A 22930-nucleotide genomic window follows, 5' to 3' on the forward strand; every position below is an offset into this window, starting at 1 on the left:
GAAGATTATCAGTGTAAAGTGAAGTGGATGTAGGACATTTGTGACAAATATTACATCAGGCCTATTAAGTAACCAAGGCTAGCATAAAAGCAAGCAACAATGAGGAGCTAAATGATTGCTTTTTTTTTTTTTGGGGGGGGGGGGGTTCTTTTGGTATATTTCCAGCAAATGTAACATACGGATGTGCTGACTATAACATTACGTATTCTAGCACACATTTTGTTGTAGAAGCAATTGCGGTCTCAGCCATAAGATATTCAATATAACTGAGAGAAGGTGTACATTGTATCACATTCATATGGAGTGTTCCATGGCATTTAAGTTTAGATGTTCTGATGCAATATAATCATCTAGTCACATTCATATTGGCCAAAGATCATCACTCCCAGTCTTTCCAAACAGCAAAGTTTACAAAGTGCATGTTTGTTTTCACGACAGTATGGTGTTGTTTACGGTCATATCCTCCTCTAAGACTATTTGTGTTATGTGAATACATTCAGCAAAGTCAACGGTATTGCGGTCATTGAATGTTGGGAGAAAAACTAACATGAACATTAAAAAGGATAATTACCTAACAACAGAAGTGATAAAAATACACCTTTTCTCTGTTTATGGGACTTCATTGTTGTCTGTAATTAACCAAACAACCAGGGTGGTAAAAGGCCATAAATGGCACGTGCCCAGTAAAACCCCACAATTGACAGCACGATTTACCATGTTTCATCAAAGAAGGAAGGGTGCTGTAAAGAGTTAGTGAAAGGGAGGTCATGTGAGATGAAATGGGTCAATGGGTTTTGCTGTCCTTTTGACTACTGGAGTTTCCACCAAATGATGCTTGAGCAACCAAGGACAACAACCCAACAGCCATGTCTAAATAGGCCTGTGTTTGACTTACTGTGAGGTATTTGAGTGAGTTGAATAAATGGAAGCTACTGTGTTGGTGACGTGTGTTGGTGTGATATGTGATATAGATGACATATAACACATAAACAACAATAACAACTAAACAACTAAAAAACAATAACAACAAAAAACAATGTAAGTTTTGCCAATAAACAAATTAATCCAAGACAAGCCAGGAGGAGCATCTTGACAGAAAGATGAGAAAACAAAGCATGAGATAACAGAACAGCCACCACATGCTGTGTTTAGAGGGCAAGGCAAACCCACGGCCTTCACTGTGCCATCCACCTGCTCTGTCCTTCAGCAGCATGTTAATGGGGGCCGGCTGTGTGGAGCAAGCCTCTTATTAGCACCTCCAAGCAGAGGTCCAAGCAGCCCCGCCCCCCTCAGGACCCCCGCTCTCTCCAAATGACCCCGGCTCATTATCACCTCCCCTTGCTCCAGGTGTGGAGAGCGGCCCCCCTAATTGATAATTAGAGGGCCTTGTCAAACAAAGGCTAAGGCTAGGAATGTATAACACACACGCATACACACACAAAGTACGGCAGCATGTTGGTACATAAAAACCTATAAGGAAAGGGCGACAGCAATGGGTATCGAAGTTCTCGCACGCACACACAGCCACACACACACACACACACACAAATCCTGTTGCTCATCCCCATCTTCACCTCACCCTACTCCCACAACACTAGCCTATAACAAGGTATTGGGTAAAAAACCATCTGTCGGGTTTCTGATTAGTCTCTCTCTCTTCCTCTCAAGGAAGCCGCTCTTGAGATGGTCGGAGATAGGCGTCTTACAGTTAGACCACAAACGTAGGAGTTAGAGAGGAAGGAGTAGGAAGATTGCTCTGCTATCATTGCCTTCAACAGACAAACGCTGTATTACGAAACGGTTGGACAACTAAAAGAGCAGCTTACTGTTCAAATGAAACATCATTTGTCTTAGGCTCGATGTTGTGTTTAATGAAACAACACAACAAAGTTCAAGGTTTCACACCACCACACTACTTCCCAAAATGTTGTGCCAAACACAACATTTCAAACTGTGAAATCTTTCCAATCAGTGAAATCACTGTTAAGTCACAGTGTTGTCAAAGTGATTTGTAGATTATATACTTATATATGAAACGTTTAAACTGGGTGCTGGTATTGTAAGGAAATCACTGGAAAACAGTGCATATAAATGAAAATAAACGGTCAATAGCAATACACAAAATGTCATCCAAGGTGGAGATAAGAAACTCACATGAGAAACCGGTTAGTAAACAGATAAACATTGTTTATCATTTCCTAAAATCATGTGCTAGAAGGAGGAGGAGGTCTTCCAGTACTTTTTTAACCGTGAGAAATCTACACTGGGCAGTCATACTACTCTGAAGAGATGGATGGGCACAGAACTGACAGGTGAATCATCCTTCATTTACTTGAACCAATCATGATCATACGGCAGGTTTCAACACCAACATCAGACCTGCATTCTATAACAGACTCCAGAGGACCGGTCTAAATCTGGACTTAACAACTCAAGACTAGGACTGATTTATAACATATAAGGCTGTTGAGAATAGACAGTGGTCAGCTATGCACTTGAGCTCTCTGAACTTGAGTTTAATCTTTCATGACCATCTCTGAACAGAACAGAGCTGCTCCTCCAGGACAACACCGCTCTACAAAAACTAAAATGGCCTTCCTGTTATCTACACTGCAGAGATTTAAAGAATTTGGTCGATTGGCAGCAGCTTCCTCATTCTCCAAAATCCAAATGGTATTCTCATTAGACACACACACACACACACACGACATGCCTGTCAAGTGGCATCCAGCTGTTGTTCTGACTGACACACACCCACTCCACAACTACATATATATCCACATGCCAATCTCTGAAATCTCACACACGCACACACACGCACGCTTTTATGTGATTATATTATATTCTATTCATGTGATTGCCATTGAGCCCTCCCTTGTCTCCCTTGTCCATGTGTGGCTCGGGGGTGCGGGGGACTAATGGCCATAGAGGGCCAGTAATGCATGTCACTTAGGAGGCCGTCGAGGAAAGAGGGAAAGGCTGCTCCAAGATACTAATACCACCTTTTAGCACCAATTTGGAGATGTATTTCCCCATCGGACCAAGCGGCAGTTGCCCCTTAGGGAACTCTTACCCAACATGAGGCTGGCTCTAACACTGTCTCCAGAACTATGGCTGACACACTGGCAAGGAGAGAGGGAAAGGAGAGGAGTTTGCATCTTAAAACAATCATTCTCGTTCTGACAAATGAAGTCATTAAAACACACTCTAAAGGTTTCATAGATCTTTTTTTCTTTGCAAGAAATCATACTGCTTTGAGAAAGCTTTCCTGATGGGTGTATAAACATAGGATAAACAGTCATAATGAAAAGCTGGAAATAAGACAAATTCTGGTAAAAGACATTTGGATGAACACAAAAAAGTGGAGAACTACGTTTTTGAAAACAAATAGTTAAAGAAAGTGCAAATATAATGTTTACGCTAGCTTTTGATGTTTCCTTACATTGTGATTTAATGCTCAACGTATAAAACACCATGGGTGGCTAGTGTGGAATAAGAGATTTAAATTTAATTACTAAAGACCTTTTCTTTCATATAGCTCTAGTGTAATTGATATGAATGCAATTATCCTCCCTTTCTGTAGGATTTGAAACAGCAGAACAGTCTCCTGCAGTTCTTTACCCATAAAGAAAAAAAGAGAGAGAAGGGAATTCCCCAGCTCAGATTCAGATACTCTGATGTCTTTGCTTTTCCCCCCATATATTAGCCGCTTATAAAATATTCATCCGAGTTAAACCGAGACCGAGTACTGTTTTCTTTTTCTTATCGCTGAGATTCTTTCCCGGCCTCAGGAGCGTAACTGGACCCAGTCCCGCCGAGCAGGACAGGGCGTCTCTCTCTACGGAGAACCCAGGATCACATGGAATAGCAAGGGCCTGTTTACTTTGAGATGACTTGTGAAATCAGCTCTCGCAACCTTTTCGTCTTTGGCCTTGAACTGTTATTTGAGAAAGCATATTGCTTGGTTTGGTTCAGACTTTTTTGTCTTAAAATGACCACCAGATTATTATCGCACCCCCCCTCCCCCATCTCACTAGCCTAATAAACATGCCATTATCATACGTTAGCACCGATGGTTTTGCCATGATCACCGTTACAGAAAAGCAATGCAAAAAAAGACACATAACCAGAGTAAATCTGTAAAGTAACTGAAGAATACATGACATCTATTGTGGTTTCTCATCTGAGATGATGTCCTATTGGGCATTCACAACCACTTGGGCTGTATCTTTATCCACTGTTCTGTTGATGAGGTCACTATATTGCTTTACAGAGACACCTCTGTTCTTCCAGAAATATGGAATCCACTGGAATATAGAAGGTGCATATTCCATTTGGACAGATGATGACGGAGTGTTTCTCCCACTGTGACACCAGCCCACACACACACACACACACGATTTCCCTTACAATCTAATCAAAAATAATAAACAAGCAAGCAAATAAACAAACAAACAAATGTCTGGAAATAAGCTCGAGAGTGAGGCATGTGGATGAAGATCCACTTGAACTCAGTGCCTGCACCCATGAGTGTATCCAGGGCTACGAGAGCTGGAGTGCCCGGGATCAGGGCACCCACCGCCCGTGCCCCCAAAAGGAAGTGACATGCATCCACGACCCATCCCACGCTACGTTCAGGACTGCTTGCGGAAGCTGAAGATGTCCCGTGTCTTGGAGCTCCTCTTGCCCTCAGGTGGGGGCGGGGTGGTGTTGGGGCGCGGGGACGGGGGCGGCTGGGGGTCGACGGTGCCCCCGTATGGGCAGCTCTGAGAGTCCTGGTGCTCTCCGGAACATTCCACTGTCGGGATGTAGCGGCTGTCCCACATGCCTGGCCCGCACAGCTTGCACAGGTCATGCAGACTGCAAGGGATCCTGGGTAACAGGCGAAACTGGTACAGCAGACTGCGTGCCTGGAACAAAGGGGAAGTTGGCACCATAAAACAGACATCTACGGGAAATTAGTCTGGTGTATGGGTTTGTGGGTGTGAGTGTATTTAGGAATAACTGCCCATTCATGATACTGAACGTTCGTGGGTGGTTCTTCTGGCAACTTCTTATCAGTTTGTCTGTGTACATTTTGTTAGTGTGTGTACCCGCAAATGTTTGTACCTTGCGCAGCACCAGTTCTCCGTTCATGTGCATGGACAGGTTGCTGAAGTGGAGCAGCATCTGGTCAGTGGCCAGCTGCAGCTCTGTAACGTCCTCTCCGTACAGCACGATGATGGCCACACACAAGAACAGGTGAAAGTAGTCCGTCTGCCGGGGGCAACAGTTACCAAGGGTTACCAAAGAGAAACAACTGCCACTGGCTGGCATTATACCCATGAGAACAGAGTGCACTGAAGTAGCCATGTTTCCATTCTTACACAGTAACAGCATCATGTAGCAGATCCGACAATACTCTGTACTCTGTAATTATTTTGATTAAATTTGAATTTGAATTTATTTGAAAACTATTTTGATAAAAAAGCTGTCTTTATCTGGCTTATTCATCTCAAATTGTTGTTTGTGTGTTTTGGAAAAAAAAGAAGTGTAAAATAAGCATGTTTTCAGAATATTTGCAGATGGTAATGTTAGTCCTCATTAATTATTCTTTGGTGTGGATACTGTGGGGGCCCACTCAGACAGAGATGATCATAAAGGTCGCCTTAAAATATGGCATTTTCAATAATTGTACTACTAACTGTGCGTGTGTGTGTGTGTGTGTGTCCACCTGGTAGTGTGCCCAGCAGGCCTCCCACATGCGCAGGGCCTCTGCGTCGGGGAACTCGCGCTTGAAGCAGAGCAGCACCCAGCGGTGGCAGAAGAGCAGCTGCAGGCCGTCCTCACCCAGACGCAGCAGGTGCTGGTGGAACCGCGGCAGCATCAGGCGCAGCAGCTCACGCAGGTACATCTACACACACACGCACGCACGCGCGCACACACACACACACACACACACACAAATTATATGCATACATTATATGCATGTGTGCCTGTTTTCATCTCATATAATAAGCATATATTAGCCCACACATTGTAAATGCATACACGTATATATTATTTCCATATATTATTATAAATATATTATGGATCTGCTGTCCCTTTTCGAGTGTTGAGTCTGCACTACAGGCTCAGAGTCTGCTGCATCTGCTCCAGGTCTGCAGCGCAGATGCCTGTAGGTCTGTCCTAAATGGAAGGCAGCTGCCTTCAACTGTCTAACGAGTCACTTACCGTAGCAGGTATTCAGCAAAACGAAAATATCTTAGGAAGCAAAATTGTATTCAAACATTTGATCGGGACATGCCTTGTTGCCACACTGCCACCGAATGCTATCTTAGAAGGTAGGATATTTGCGCTTTCGGACAAAGTCTGTCTGTGTGTGTAGCCTCCTGCACTGCCCATCCTTTGTGCTGTGTATGCTCAAGACATCATCACTGCCACACCGCCACACACACACACACACACACACACACACACACACACACACACACACACACACAAGCCTCACCAGCTGTCTCTCCATGTCCTCGTCACGGGGCGAGCTGATGAAGATGGTGTTCTCCATCAGGCCCACAAAGCACCAGAATGTGTCACTCTCGTCCTGCACCTCGGACAGCAGCGGGGCCACCAGGTCGGACATGCCCTGGCAGTAGCCCATCTCGGGGTTGAACACGGCGTAGTTGAGCAGGATGCGCCTGCGGGCACCAACAGGGGGCAGAAGATGGCATGAGATTCACCCCCAGGAAGATTCATTCAGGACAGAGAAAAAGACTAAATTCACTGGCGCACTGCTAACTGAATAGGTTTTTTATTTTCATACAAACTGTGTGCCTGCCTGAGTCACTGAATTAACTAAATATGAGGCTAACCTCAGATTAGATTCAGTTTAGTTAAATGTGATTGGGGGGAGGGGTCGCTGGAACTCTGACCTCATGATCTCCACATTAGGGTTGTTCTCTCCCTTGAAGTAGGCGTTGCTCCGGTCTGTGCGAACCACGTCCTTATCCACAGTGAACTGAACCTTCCTCCAGAACTCACTGTGCTCCTCTGGACTCATGCACAGCCTGGACAAGAGGAGGGACGCAGGGGGGGGAGGGGGTAGAGGTCAAGAGATGACTGAATTATTATAGAAAACAATGCATAGTAATGAGAAAGAGGGTAGAGAAAGAAAATGGACAAAATAGAGAAATATTAGAGAATGGATATCATGTGTAGAGCTGGTAAAATGCACTGAAGAACATGTGAGAGATGAAAATGGAGGGAACTCCTCGACAGACCCCAGATCAGGTGCACCTCTCCAGTCCTTGCTGGAGGAGCAGGAGTTCTCCTGGCACAGGTGGGATTTAATTAACACTGTTTGTTTTTCCACGAGGGCAGCCGGGACCAAGCCGCACGGCGCCTGATGCAACTCTGCGCAACAGTTTCCGAGCGCCCGTGTTTGTGTGAGCGTTCCCAACAGTCCACCACCACCTCACCCTCTACCACACTCTCCCGGGACAACGCCCCCCCCCCCCCCCCCCAGCACTGGTCTGGAGCCTACTTTAGCCCCTGGACCACACAGAGTCCAGTCCCATCGGCCTGACAGCCCTCTGCACAAACACCGCATGGGTGTGAAATAACAATGGCTGACGCGAGCGTCTCAGAGGCAGCCTCCGTATAACCGCATCCGTACACACAGACACACGGGGTGAAAGCGTCTGACATGCGTTTGTGATCTGTTTGTCAGTGCAGGAGGGCGTATCTGTTTATAGACAATTGCCGTGCGCAGTGGAGACACTGAAGTGTTGATCGCAGGAGCTGCGCTGAGCTGTTTGGTGCTGAAGGGGGACTAAGATGTCCTCGAGTTGTGACAAACAAATGGGAATTGTGGTCCTTGGTGACAAAGCCCATGAGAATTGTGCTGACAAGAACGGTCATTTCACTGGCTGGTCATGATTGTCTTTCATTAATACCGTTGTGTCACATTCAAATACTCACACATGCTTGAGGAGATACCTAATTTCAGTCCAACCACAAAACAAATCCATCTATAGGATGAGCACCTACATTAACAGTCACTGCATGCCTCATTATCTAATGGCAACATGCCCTGCCTGAGGTGATTGGGCTTGGCACTCTTCTTTTCCACTGCGGTCCACAGCACTTATCTCTGCACACTACTCTCTACTGATCGCTAATCTTCGAGCATTCTAAAGCTGTGGCAACATCAGCCAACTGAGAACTCGACGTAAATAACTGCCACGTAAATAACCCCACCACACCTCAACATGCACACGCTAAGAATGCAAAATCAAATTCTTCATGCCTTCCTGTGAGTTTTGAATAGGCAGCACTGGTTCAGCTAAACCACCCTCTCTGAGAGACTTCGGCATCGGTTCATCCAGAATTAAAGACGACCAAGTTACTGAGAGGAAGTCTGGCTGATGACCTCCTTTCTGATTATTATCATAATCATATGGTGTCCTCTCCTACCCTTGTTATGATCACATATTCATTTCCATCTTTAATACAGCGCTTGTCTTGTTTTTTCAGCCTGCCCTGCTTACACCCAGTCCTCTAAAGGTTGTTTATCATGTGGTGTGTGACCTTTCAACTAAATTGATGTCATCATAAAACATTACAAAAGGCTATTTTAAACCAGCAGTCTTGCTAATAATAGGCTTATACCATTGTTATTGTTTCTATGATCTTGTTCTCTCATTGTTGTTCAGAATCCTTAACATTTCAAGCCTAAAGCGTCCTACATACTCGCCACTCCCGACCGGTAGCGTGACAATGTGACGTCACGGGAGCGCCGTAACCATTTATACTCGTCGCGACACTAGTTGCAATATTCTCCTGAATTGGCTTTGGCCTCAATGGCAGTAAAAACTACCCTCTGTGATGATACTTCAGACTTCGGTTGCTGCTATTCACAACTACCATCATTACCATCTAGTTTCCAAGGTGTGTGCAGCTAGATAGATAGAAATTTTAGCAAGTAAGCTAGCTGGCTGGTGCTGAGAAATGAGTTTGTGTAATTTCCTGAGGTGGAAAGAGATTTTTTTCAGGTCTTAGATATCCTTTGGTTGAAAGGAAATATCTTTGCGAGGCTGAAATTTCTCGTGCGACAGAGCAAATGACGCAATTTTGACGTCACATTGTCGCGCTACCGGTCGGGTGCGTCGAGTATATAGTACGCTTAACATGACATAGGATAGATGTCTTATTCCACATCCCCATCACAATTCCCTTTACTTTCTCATACATACACAAACATACACATTCATGAAACCTCCATCTTCCCGGTATCTCACAATAGTTGGCTACCTATTGCCTATCTACACACCCTCCCCCCTTACCACTGAAAAATAAGCACGCACATACACACACACACACACACACACGCACACACACACAGACACACACCTGCGCTGCTGGATCTCCTGGTACTCAGTCCTCTTCTGCAGCCTCCAGGCCTCGCGTTCCTCAGAGGTGGAGTCCCAGCTGTAGTAGCGCAGAAGGAAGGGCCACACCTCACCCCGGATGGACGGGTCAATCCCGCCAAAGAAGATCGCCTGAGGACACACACTCACACATTCATTCTATATTCTTTTTATCCAAACAGTACATTAATGCTCATGTCCAGAGAGCAGCCAGAGTCCATGATCTGTGGGACTCGAACCCATAACTTTGCTGTTGTGAACACCTTGCTCTACCTGTTGTGGTGCAGGAAAAGCAGCATCTAATGAGTCATGGATGAGTGCTAAGGCATTTGTAAGAGCTACAGACTGTAACTTATCGTTCAAAACAGGACATACAAAATAAGCATGCCTAGTGCCCCTTGAAATTCTGCACACAGCCAACTTCATTATGATCCATAAATTTGCAGTGAATAATTTTTTCTGTTCGATTACAGCTGCTCCCATGATTTCATGAATATCTAAAGCACCAAAAGCCACACAATCATAACACGGAGGGGGATTTCAGCGTGGCGGCCTGCTTTGGGGAGGTTTATTTTCCACCGCCGCTGGGCTCATCTGGGTCGTGTTGACCTTTTCTGCAGCATGATGTTCACAGCAGGGGTGTTCCCGCACAGAGCCATGCTGGTGGTTTCAACCACGCCTGCCTGCTTGCCTGCCTTTCACACCTCCCTAGCTGCTGTGGCTCATCTGAATGCAAAAAACAACTCCTTAGCTTCACACCTGTCCCGAGAACACACACACACACACACACACACACAGGTGTGTGTGTTTGTGTGTGTGTGTCTGAGGACAAGATCTGGTCTGACAAGATTCACTTTTAATCTGCTTTGGCATCTGAGACTAAATTGGGCTGAATTTAGAGTTTCAGTTCACTGTGGGCATGCCTTGCTATTTTGTGTGTGTGTGTGTGTGTGTGTGTGTGTGTGTGTGTGTCAAGGCTAAATTATTATTGTTTTGCAGCTGCACTTTCACACCTTCCCTCATCACATTTACACTTCCCCCCCCTCTCAACTCATAACTATCCTGGTGCTGCTAGATATTAGTGCAGATTTTGACACAGCTGATCATAAAATACTGCTTGACAAATTAGAAAACTGTGTTGGACTCTCAGGAAGTGTCCAGCAATGGTTCAAGTCCTACCTAGAAGATAGGAATTACTTTGTTTCTATCAGCACCTATGTATCAGAGAAAACCACCATGCCATGAGGTTCCACAGGGATCTATTCTTGGGCCCCTTTAGTTTAATCTGTACATGCTCCCTCTTGGCCAAATCTTTCAAGAGTACAAGGTGGCTTATCATAGCTATGCAGATAACACCCAGATCTACCTTGCTCTCTCACCAAATGATGTTGGTCCCATTGAGTCATTTTGTCTATGTCTTGAAAAAGTGAATGATTGGAATGCAACTTTAATTTCTTACAATTAAATAAAGACAAGATTGAGATAGCTCTGTTTGGGAACAAAGAGGGAAGATTGAAACTCAGTGCCTTGTGTCAAAAACCTTGGTATAATAATGGATGGAGATATTAGTTTCAATGAGCACATCAAAACAATAACTAAATCAGCATTTTGGAAGGATTTAGAGAAACTCGTCCATGCTTCATATCCTGCAGGGATGATTATTGCCAGGGGCGTTACTGTGTCTTCAATATTGGGGGAGAGAGGGACATACTGCACTAAGATCCAGTAGCACTAGGACTGATGTTTTGCCTGTATCTGTATTGAGGCATATGCCAAGTCAAGTGAAATAATTTTTATTTATAGCACATTTAAAAAACAACAGGAGCTGACCCAAAGTGCTTTACATAGCAAAAGAGAGGTTGCGCAAAACAGTTAAAACATAGAAAGGGGCCCAGGGATACACAGGTCTGACTAAAGTAATGTATAAGAGAAGTAAAAAGAAACACAATATCACATGAGTAGAATTAAGAAGTAGTACATTTTCAACAAAGATTAGATCAGTAAAATAGATAGAATTAAATATAAATATGATATAAAATAGGAAAATAAAATAAAATGGAGTAAAACAGGTAAAATAGAGTAAACACGAAAATAAAAATTCAAACAAATTTAAAAGCAATAAATAAGTAAAATAAAAATAAATAAAGTAAGTGGTAGATATAATAAAGTAAAAACAGGTAAAAAAATAGAATGAGCCATTTCAGCAGTGGGGAATGGAGGACACACACACACAAACACAGGGGGCGGTATTAAGGGTTGTTAAAAGCAAGAGAGAAAAGGTAAGTTTTTAAATTAGACTTAAAACTGGCAAGGGTGGTAGAGGACTTAATGTGGGGTGAAAGGGGATTCTATAAATTTGGGCCAGCAACAGAGAATGCCCGGTCACCTTTGGTTTGAGACGTGTGCGGGGGACAGATAAGAGCTGTTTTGAAAATGACCGGGTCGACCTAGTGGTGGAGTGTGGGGAAAGCATTTCAGCAATATAGGGGGGTGCTAAGCCATTAAAAGCTTTAAAAACAAAATCTTAAAATCAATTCTGAATTTAACAGGAAGCCAGTGCAGCTAAGCCAGGACTGGTGTGATGTGCTCTCTCTTTTTAGTACCAGTAAGCAATCTGGCTGCTGCATTCTGGACCATCTGTAACTTATGAATGTTGGATTGGGTTAGACCTGTGTATAAAATATTGCAATAATCGAGTCTGGAGGTAATAAAAGCATGTATAAGAATTTCAAGATCGTTCTGGGATAAAAAGGACTTAAGATTAGCTATTACTCTAAGTTAATAAAACCCACTTCTGAGCACACTATTGATTTGTTTATTATAACACCAAGATATCTAACCACGGAGTGCACATTATTTGAGAGCAGACCAAGAGTACTGTTGGTGACAGAGGAGGGGGAGGGGGGCCGAATATAATTACTTCGGTTTTGCTGTCGTTGAGTTGTAAGAAATTGCAGGTCATCCAAGATTTAATGTCATTGAGGCAGCTCTGCAGTTTGTTTGATAAACATGAGGTCTGAGGACCAACTGGGAGATAGATCTGGGTATCTGGGTATCATCAGTGTAACAGTGGTATTGGATGCCATATTTATCAAAGATGGAACTGAGGGGCAACATGCATAGAGAGAAGAGGAGGGGGCCAAGGATTGAACCTTGGGGGACCCCAAATTTCATAGTAGCAGATGAAGATGAATGATTTCCCAATTAAACTGAAAAAGTCCTGTCTTTGAGGTGAACCGGGTTAGTACAGTGCCCTGCAGACCAACTCTATGTTCTAGCCTGCGCAGCAAGATATTATGGTCAGTGGTGTCAAATGAATCACTAAGATCTAATAAAACTAAAATGGCGCAGGAACCAGAGTCAGCGCAGAATGTTGTTGTATGTCATTTAAAACCTTAATAAGAGCTGTTTTAGTGCTGTAATTTGCCCGAAAACCAGACTGAAAGTAATCAAAATACCCATTTGATGTCCGGAGGGTAGTTAGTTGATTAAAGACTTTTCCAATAAAGGAAGACTGGGCCTGTAATTGTTTAGCATGGATGCATCCAGGTTATTCTTCTTGAGAAGGGGCTTTACAACAGCTGTTTTAAGGGACTTAGGAAAAGTGCCAGACAGCAATGATACATTTATCTGCCGCTAACCGCTATGAAGGTGAAAAACAGTTTTGAAAAAATTGGTAGGCAGAGTGTCTAAGCGACACATGGGCGGACTGGCCATCTGGCATACCGGGCATTTTCCCAGTGGGCCGGCGCACCTTTTGGGCCGATAGAATAGGCTATATATAATTAAATAATTTTGGCCAACGATCGGCCCAAAGGAAGGACAATCAGCGGCCCATTGGTTACATTTCCATATTGACACTTGACTGATCCAATAACAGCTCACGTCAGGCCCCACCCCTCGCATTTTGGCTCAGAGCCAGGATTCTGTGAGCGCATCAAAAGTTAATCGAAGTTGCCTACACAAAATTGTGGCAGGTGCCGGTAGTGACAATAGTGCAAAAGTAACACCAATGTAGAAGTTTCAAAGATACAATATTGCAAGTAGGCTAGCATATGTCAGCAACATGTTGAAGTTCGTTGAGTTTGAACGAGGATGTAAGCAAGCATACAGAGCAGAGGGACAGTGAGCAAGTGGTGGAGCCTAGTTGAGGCTACATGATAAGAACTCAGTGGTGGAGCAGGAAGGCTAAGTGTGACATGAGATGCTGACGATGATGATTATGATGACTTATTAATTGCGATAATGTAATGGTAATGATAACATAGTAAGCCCGTGCTGTGATTATAATAACAAATAGCGCAACTTAAATGTTCTAAATGAATGATTTGCAAACCCGGACAGCAAAAGAGTGTCAACTCGATGTTAATTGTTGGTCAGATTGATCAGTTTCCGTCAGACGCCCAAAATTCAACATCGATGGCATGGTTGGTCTCTCAAAGTAGAGCATCGAAAGGGTTCTTTCTTGAAAGGGTTATCATGGTAAAGATGGGCTAAAAGACTGTAGACTGACGGAAATGTAGGCTACAAAACATCAAGTCATATTCATGCACAAGCCAACTAAGCTATATATACAGTGACCTATACGATAGGCTACTGGAAGACATTAAAGATAATTAGTTAATGTAGAAATACTGTTCCAAAATGTACCAGCAATGTAGGTAGGTATATAGCCTAAAGGAATAAAATATTTCCAGCAACAGCCCTGTTTATTTCAGTTATCCTACAGTGATTAATGTCTACGACAATCTAGGAAATTTAGCTCCTTACACATAGGCTTCAGTAACTGTTTGGTGCTGCTGTCAGTTGAGCATTGTATAGTTTAAATTTAGCCTATTGAATAATTTGAAATGATGTGAATTCAAGCAGAAACTCTTTAATAATTGCTTGTATAGCCTACTTGAATATGGAGATCATGTGCTCCATGGCTACCTCTGATCAGAGTGATAGCCAATGAGGCCTACATCACTTTCAGTGCAGTTGAAAATATATGCATATTTAAGGGTAATGCAAAGATTTTGTATTTAATTAGGTGTGCCCGACCGATTTGAGGGCCGCTTGGGCCAAATATGCCAGGGCCGATTTTTGGTCCCAGTCCGCCCCTGAAGCGACATGTGGCAGAGCTGAGATTCTGTACCATTTTTCAAGAGTTCCGCAGTCTATCAAGCTGAACTCTGACATGAAGTTAAGTTTCCCTCCCTTTGTAGCTGGAAGTTCTGGATGTTGAGTTAACAATTGAGAAGATTTGTTGAGTCTGATTTTGTCAATTTTACCTTTGAAAAAAGATACAAACTCATTTCATATATATTATTTGAGAGAAGTTCAGGTGCTAATTGTGAGGGGGGATTCTTCTCAATGGTTGAGAATAGTACACAGGTGTTATTTGTACTTCTGATGATGTTAGAGAAGATTTGCATATTTCAAATATATTTATATATATATATTTTTGTCTTTGTAGTGCTGTTTAAATTGCTTTTTTATTTATATTATATATATTAATCTTGTGTCATAACATGTAAAGCACATTGAATGACCATTGTGTATACCGGTAATAATGTGCTATATAAATACATTTACTTTTACATTTACATCTCTCCACCACCTCCAACCTTGTGATTTCTGTGTGAGGTGTAGAGGCTCAAGCCTGCTCCGCCCCTCACTCTCCTCACCTTGCGGAGCTTGTACTCCTCCTCCAACTGGCCACTGTGGTTGAGGTGGCGCAACCAGGAGGCCACGTCCAGCCGCCGGTACAGGCGCTCCTCCGGGTGGGTCTCGGCCGAGGGCAGCGTAGGCCTGCGGATGGAGAACTGCATGCAGGACTTCTCATCTGACACCTGAGAGAGAGAGAGAGAGAGAGAGAGAGAGAAAGAAAGAGAGAGAGAGAGAAAAAAAGAGAAAGAGATTACTTGAGGGGAAGCCCAAGGGACTGGAGAAACTACAGGAATGAAATAAACTGTGCAGTAAAAAAAAGCCTTCCAAACTTCCATTTACACATTCACACAGATGACTCAGTGAGAGACATGAGAAGAGATAAATAGTGTTTGGAGTCATGCAATGTGTCTTATCTTTTGTAAGTATGAGTGTGTTTATGAAAAAATGTGTGTGTGGGTGTGTGTGTGTGTGTGTGTGTGTGTGTGTGTGTGTGTGTAGGGGGGTGTTACAGTGAAGTTTCTATTCCTAGTTAAATCTCTCACTGCATTTTTAATGAAATCCTGGTCATGATTTACTCACATGTAGAAACATCCTGAGAAAAGGTAGGGATAGCATCCATAATCTGAGCCAACAATACCCTGTGCTTGAATGAGAATGCTAATCATTCTAGAGCAACATACAAGGTTAGCCAACCAACCCTATGGCCCATCTCACTGCCTATAAAATACAGTTTTTGTTGGCAACTCCTACCTGGTCTTTGAGCTGGGTTTCCCGACAACACTTCCACTGCTGGAAGACCTCGGCCAGCTTGTCCAGGCCAGCATGGTGGAAGTGCAGGATCTTGTACTGACTCTCCCGACTGGCGATGACCAGCTGACCACTGGTGCAGGCCTCATCACTGGAAAACACACACACCAGACAGGACCTCAATACAACATACAACTGCTCCAAGAGTCACCTTCAGTGCTTGCAATCCAGCTGCTTTTCTTATTGACTAAAATAAATGACTAAATATCCCTCCATATGCTACAGAATTGAAAGTTTTATATGGGCTGGCATTATGCATTCTAAACAAAAGAGAATAACTTCAGCCTAGCTATGATTTAATTACTACAGTGAATCTTTATTCAACTTAAAAATTCTACAGGTGAGGAACAGTGGGTACAGGTGAGGAACAGTGGGTACAGCAGACGGATCTGGGCCTGGCTGGAGTGGTTTCTGACCTGAAGAACAGTCGCAGGGACCTCATGTGGCCCAGGTCCACCCGAAACACCCCACACAGCTGTTCTAGGGCCAGAACCTTCTGTTGCTCCTCCCACCTCACCCCCTGCGATTGGCTGCTTTCGGACGGGGCGTGGCTGTCTAAGCTGGAGGCCGAGCTGGCCGAGTGGGTCATAGATTCATCACACATCTCCCTGGAAGAACAAGAGTAGAGCGATGCAAAGCACAGTGAAGGAACAAAAACAATGGGATCCAAATACACTCCAACACACACACAAAAGTAGAAGGTATCTCTAACAGGTCCTTTTATCCAAAGTGCCTCGGGTCAGCCACTTATAAAGTAATCACCACCACCACCAGTACAATATTAGTTGTACACATATCCAACAATCATCCGATTCACCAATATCAACCATATGAACCAATCATTGCTTCAGTATGCTGTGCCTGAGGAATAAAATAAGCATACACAATGTGCTGCCCACTCTTACTGGTACAATTGAATATATTTGAATATTTCGTCTGAACTGAATGTAATGGAAACCCCCCATGTTCCAGTGCACAGCTATGTTCACCATGACCCTGATTACTCCACGCCTCCAGAACACACTGGATGGGTCTGGGGAGAGGCTGAGGGGGGGTCACATGATGCCAGGAACAGGGCTTACAGCAAACACACAGCCCAGCCAGCTAGCCAGACGCCCACTCAAGTAGCAGGCTGGATGGATGCTGGGCACACAATAAAGAGCATTGAGTGTAAATAAATATCCACAACAATATGCATGTAATATTTTCCGATAGTTCAACACGGGCCATTTTGCCTTAAATCTGATAGGACAGTGGAGAGAGTGACAGGAAGCCAGTGGGAGAGAGAGATGAAGGGGGTTGGGAAATGATCCAATGGTCCATGTTAGACTCGAACCTGGGTCGCCGTGGGCATGTTTTGCATTCATTTTTTTGAGTAAATATTGCACTCCTTCGTCTCCAAAGAACCTGAGCGAGCACATATTTCCCTGTTATGGTGTAGACAACAAAAACCTCCCCTCATCTGTCCACTCACTCACGCTGAGTAAAAGGCTGTCCAGGGGCATATTCTCATATCACAAGCAGTGGTGTAGTGGTAAAATAAGAGGTGGGTAAACTGAACTCTGTGATCAGGTGGACTGCGGCATGCGGTATTGGATTTTTTTTTTTTAGGCATTCAGAACATGTTTGATGATGGTGGAGGTTATTGTCCAACAATACCAGTGGTATTAAATGGTTCCTAGTGTTGATGAGTGTACATATTGTGAAAGTGGTTAAAACAGTGTGATTTTTAAATGATACAAGTTGCAATTGGTGAATAAACTCTTTTGAGAGGTGGATAAACACCAATGAGAGGTGGAAAAACTCTATTTCTGAAATTTCAGGAGGGTAAACTTGCGTGTGCGTTTACTTGCGTTTAGCCTCCACTACATCCCTGATCACGTGCCACAGGAGAGACTACCTCACAAGTAGTCACAAGTGCCACAGGAGAGACTACCTCACTCTTTCAGAAGATTTCCATTGAAACTTTGCAACAGAGTTCAGGGTTCAGTCCTTGGTCCCCTGCTCTTCATCTGCTACCTTTTCCCCCTTGGTCACATCATCTGCAAACTCAACCTTGACTTCCACTGTTATGCAGACGACACCCAGATTTACATCAGCACCATACCCACCCAAAACCCTCCCCTCAGCCACATTGAAACCTGCATCTCCACAATAAAATCATGGCTGACCCACAACTTCCTCCAACTCAACAGAACTCCTCCTCATAGGCACCAAATCCACCCTCAATAAAACTGGTCCCATCTCACTCACCATCGGCACCTCGACCATCACCCCCCTCCCCACTGGCACGCAACCTTGGAGTCACCCTGGACCCCACCCTCTCCTTTGATCCCCACCCTCTCCTTTGATCCCCACCCTCTCCTTTGATCCCCATGTCAGCTCCATCATCAAGACCTCCGCCTCCGCCGCATCGCCAAGATCCGACACTGCCTCTCTCCCTCTGCTGCCGAATCCCTCATCCATGCCTTCATCTCCTCACGTCTGGACTATTGCAACTCCATTCTCTCTGGCATCACCTCTCACTCCCTCCAAATGGTTCAAAACTCTGCTGCTCGCCTCCTCACGCACACCCGGTCCCGTGAACACATCACTCCTGTCCTCTTCGCTCTCCACTGGCTCCCCATCAAACAACGCATCACCTTCAAAATACTCCTCCTGACTTTTAAAGCCCTCCATCACCTGGCCCCGTCCTACCTGTCCGATCTCCTCACCCCCAATCGACCCTCCCGAGCCCTCCGATCCTCCTCAACACTCACTCTGATCACCAAACCATCAAGACTCAAAACCTTCAGTGAGAGAGCCTTCTCCTTAGCAGCACCCCGACTCTGGAACTCACTCCCCCAACCTGTCCGTGACTCCCCCTCACTTTCCACATTCAAATCCCGTTTAAAAAACATACTTCTCACAAGCCTACGACCTCCTCTACCCACAACCATAACCATCCCCACCCTTGCCCTCTCCCCTCCTCATACCCAGTCACCCCCTGCCCCTACCCCGCCACCCTCCCCCTCAACTGGACCCCCATTGTGACTGTTATTGCTCATGTCTTGTCCTGGATGTCTGTACCATTATTACTCATTCCTCATTTCACTATTGCTCTTGTCTTTGATGCTTGTACCATTATGACTTACTTTTTATTCATCAATTCATTGCTGCTCTTGTGTGTGTGTGTGTGTGTTGTTATTGTTATTATTATTATTAACAGAGACTATGATGGCATAAATAATTTAACATTGTGTCATGCATTACTGAGGACACCCCATTTCCAATCAAATGCATTTCCAGCTATTTATCTGAAGACTGAATCATCTGAATCCCTAAAACATATGAGCCTGATTTTATTACAAATTTGAACCAGACTGTTTTATGTTCTCGTTGCAAATCAAGTTTTGAATTGCATGCCAACAGTGTGAAGGTTGTGCCAAAGGCTTTTCCAGTAAAAGGTCATAGCAATGATGTTTAAGTTCTCTTGAAATACACCCGGCTTATCCAAATGACTTTGCCCGTACACTGCGTCCAATAAAAGTTAGTCACTAATTACAGTAATAATATCGCTTAAATATTTGAATACGCCGTCAAGTTAGATGAGGGGAAAAAGGACTACGAAAGGAGATTGACCGGTTTCTTCAACCTTCCTGACCTCTTAACCTTATTTGTGTTGTTACTTTCTAACTCACCGTCTCTTTTAGATATGCATATGTGTGTGTCTGAGTGAACACGAACACACACACACACACACACACACACACACACACACACACACACACACACACACACACACACACACACACACACACACACACACACACACACACACACACACACACACACACACACACACACACACACACACACACACACACACACACACACACACACACAGAGAGACAGTATGAGGTTTATTCGTGACATGCCAACAGTTCTGACTTCTCATGTTGTCAATTAAACATTAGCAATGTCTCAGATGTGTTTGGCTACTCGCCGGACATCCCTTGCTTCCCCAAACTCACTCTAGCTCTGAGAGCGGCCATTCCCCAAAAGCCACAAACATCTGGTCATCAAAGACAACACAATGGAAACAAAAATAACAAAAAGAGACACATGAGGAAAGGTTGTGAAATGAAAGACTGGATAACTATGTCCCAAAGAATGTTGAAGTCATAATGAATGAAATGAGACATTCGGAGGAAGGATGGCTCTGTAGAGGTTCTGGAAACAGGTTGAGAATTCGGCTCCAACTGCTCCACCCAAACACCCTTTGGCTGTACTTGCATCTGCTACAGAACCTGACAACGCGCAAATCACTGCAGTTTAGTTCCCAGATTATGGGCCCCAAAGCTCAGCGGTCTAAAGTTTACAGCTAAGTAGCGGAGGGGGTTTTGTCGGAGAGGGAGAAAGAAGTGCCCAAATGTAACGAGAGAGAGAGAGAGAGACCGGATAGGACATTAAACTTTAGGAGGGCTGCCAACAGGGATGCAGAAACCCTTTCAGAAAGCATTTTCCTCTTAGTCTCTACTCAGCACTGAGCTCTCATTAGCTCTATTTTTCAACTCCCTCTTGTGGCTGAATGCTGACATTACATATTAAACAATTGCCTACCTCACCTTTACAAAACTAATCTCATTTCCTCTCCTTTCCACAACTATATGTATATAGTTGACAATATATTTTGTTTCATTTCTCTTTTAGAGAACTGTTTCCATGGGAATATGATGCTTAAAATAATAGGAATGTTTCCAGGTGTGTGGCATCAGTGATTTATTCAGTCTCAAACAAACCGATATCCTGGGGAGAGGAAATTCATAACTCTGATCAAATATACAATTAGTGAAACTGAGAAGCAGCTTATCTTACTGTTACTTGCCCACAAAGGTTGCTTTGTTAGTGACTTTATTTTTGATGGCAAATACGCCTAGTTGTTGACTGGCCACTGTGTGAAATCCCTTACCTACAGCACAAAGAAGTTTTATAACTGATGTTAACTGCAATTAGTTAAACCCTCTGAGCACCACTGCAGTCACTACGGTTATTTCCCGTCTACATAAGGCCCTGGTGGATTCAGCCATGAGAGAAAAGTCTACACTGGGAACAATAGAACTCCGCTATTGCAAGGACTTGTGACACAGATATGGCCCAACTCTCATTTGGCTCATCAATTCAGACTAAATCACACTGACCATCATTTAGGCATGTTTAAATATGCATATACGTTGTTATTTAATAGGCTTTTCAAACAGACTTAATTTGCCAAGAACAGACAAGCGCAAATGATCCTCTGATTAGTTTCATGTGTGACAGTTTTGCTATCAGGAATGAGAGAGAATTGATTTCCTAAGTGGTTGTTTTGTAATGTCTAATGTGAGGTTGCAGCCAACAATGTAAGGTGCAGCAGAAGGGTGAGGTTGCAGCCAGTTTTCAGTGTGCATACAGACATTTTTAGCAGAATGAGGACTTGCTGAAAATCCCTTCACAAATGATAAATCATTCATATACGTTTTCTTTACTGGGGACATGAAGAGTATATTTACCAGTGGTCCCTGAGACATGACTTTTGATTTGAGACTTATGTCTGACCATGAAATCGCTTCAAAATCGTATGGTAAGGGTTCTTTAGCAGTATCAACAGTTAACTTTGTTAGCAGCGTACCACTACCATTTACAATCAATACCAAGATGCTATCAATTGCCTATATGCCAGACACTTCCTGGAAGGCATTTCAGCCAGCACAATCATTCGATTGTTCGGGGTGTCTATCTAAAGTCAGGCCCAATCCCATTTTGTACCCCTTAGGTAAAACATTCGGTCAGAGATGTCTTTATTGTATTTCATCAGTTAGTAGGTGATGTAATCTGTCTTTTTCTTGATGCCAGTCAGGCAATCAGATTTAGAGTTAGCTAAACCCTTGTGTAAGGTGTGAAAATACATTTTCAAGTCATGCTATTTTGAGTTCCTCTTCATGTGTGTCTGTAGTTTTGTGATTTTATTTTTTATTTGCTGAGCTGCTGAGTGACTGGGGGGAGGAGGAGGACAGTGGCCTGCCATAATCCTCAGTTTGGTAAGTGGCATGTATTTTATAATACTTCATATGTAAAATATGCCAACATTACTATTTAAGTGTAATTCCGGAGTAATTTGAACCCAGGGTCTTTTTCACCATGACGAGTTGAACACCCTATATAAATGACCTAGCCATGACCTGTGAACAGCTTCTTCCTGTATTATTTGCAGATGATACTAATCTTATAGCAACTCATAATGATTTTAAGTATTTACCAATTTAATATGCCATACAGAGGCCCCATACTATGGAATGTATTACCTCCCCCATTAAGAGCCATAGCTTCCCACTCTCTCTTTAAAAAACAGCTTAAAAAACATCTTCTCCTGTCATGAATCATCTACTTAATTCCTGCTTGCTTCAATTCTTGTTATTATACTATCTAATATTTCTAATGCATCTTTCAAAATCCATAGATCTGCCACATCTTCTTCCATCCATTTTGGATGATTTTTCTGTTTTCTGTGTTTTCTTTTCCCTTATTGTCATTGATTATATTTGTACTTTATCTCCTCTCTACCTCCTCACATGTTTAAGTGTGATTATTGAAAGGGGTGGAGCTCTGTACAAGCCCATTGGGCTTCGTTCCCTCCTTGCACCATTTGATGTTAATGTGTGCTAAATAAATAAACAAACAAACAAACAAACAAACCCTCTCGAGAGCTAGATTATGTTGATCAAAGGAGTACTGAGTTTGACTGGCTTTAGCGCTTACAGCCCAAATGGCTAACAGTGCAAGTACTAAGGGCCAATCAATCGCTAAACGTATCCAAAGCTACGTCCAGAAGAAGAGGTGAAACGGCCAGAAAGCACTGTACTGTATACAGTATGCCAGGCCAGTAGATGGTGCTGTGACTGTGTAGAGGCTTCACATTAATTCAAGTAGAAGTAGTTTATTGTCATGTACTCATAAAAGGAATTATGGGGGGCGTTGGTGTGTGTGTGTGAGAGGGAAGGGGGTAATGGGGTGTGTAGGGGAGAGGGGTGTACCTGTGTGTGTGT

At 43.6% G+C, this 22930-nt stretch overlaps 1 protein-coding gene across 1 annotated transcript in view; it reads right to left on the reverse strand.

Annotated features, from left to right (window-relative positions):
- Nucleotides 1-1290: 1290 nt before the first annotated feature.
- The window catches only part of tbc1d16 (TBC1 domain family, member 16), a 31502-nt gene continuing 9862 nt past the window's right edge, over nt 1291-22930 (reverse strand). The window contains exons 4-12 of the mRNA XM_076265237.1: nt 16283-16474; nt 15810-15957; nt 15077-15241; nt 9391-9539; nt 6912-7046; nt 6491-6677; nt 5714-5893; nt 5110-5256; nt 1291-4910 (exon numbers count right to left, since the gene is read on the reverse strand). Of these exons, the coding sequence (XP_076121352.1) occupies nt 4635-4910; nt 5110-5256; nt 5714-5893; nt 6491-6677; nt 6912-7046; nt 9391-9539; nt 15077-15241; nt 15810-15957; nt 16283-16474 (1579 nt within the window). The 3' untranslated portion in view covers nt 1291-4634. The remainder of the gene's footprint in view (nt 4911-5109; nt 5257-5713; nt 5894-6490; nt 6678-6911; nt 7047-9390; nt 9540-15076; nt 15242-15809; nt 15958-16282; nt 16475-22930) is intronic.

This window comes from Alosa pseudoharengus, unplaced genomic scaffold (assembly GCF_046254945.1).
Source record: "Alosa pseudoharengus isolate Yale_2024_CS ecotype anadromous, Long Island Sound unplaced genomic scaffold, YU_APseudo_1.1 YU_APseudo_1.1_scf_4, whole genome shotgun sequence".
Taxonomy (NCBI): Eukaryota; Metazoa; Chordata; class Actinopteri; order Clupeiformes; family Clupeidae; genus Alosa; species Alosa pseudoharengus.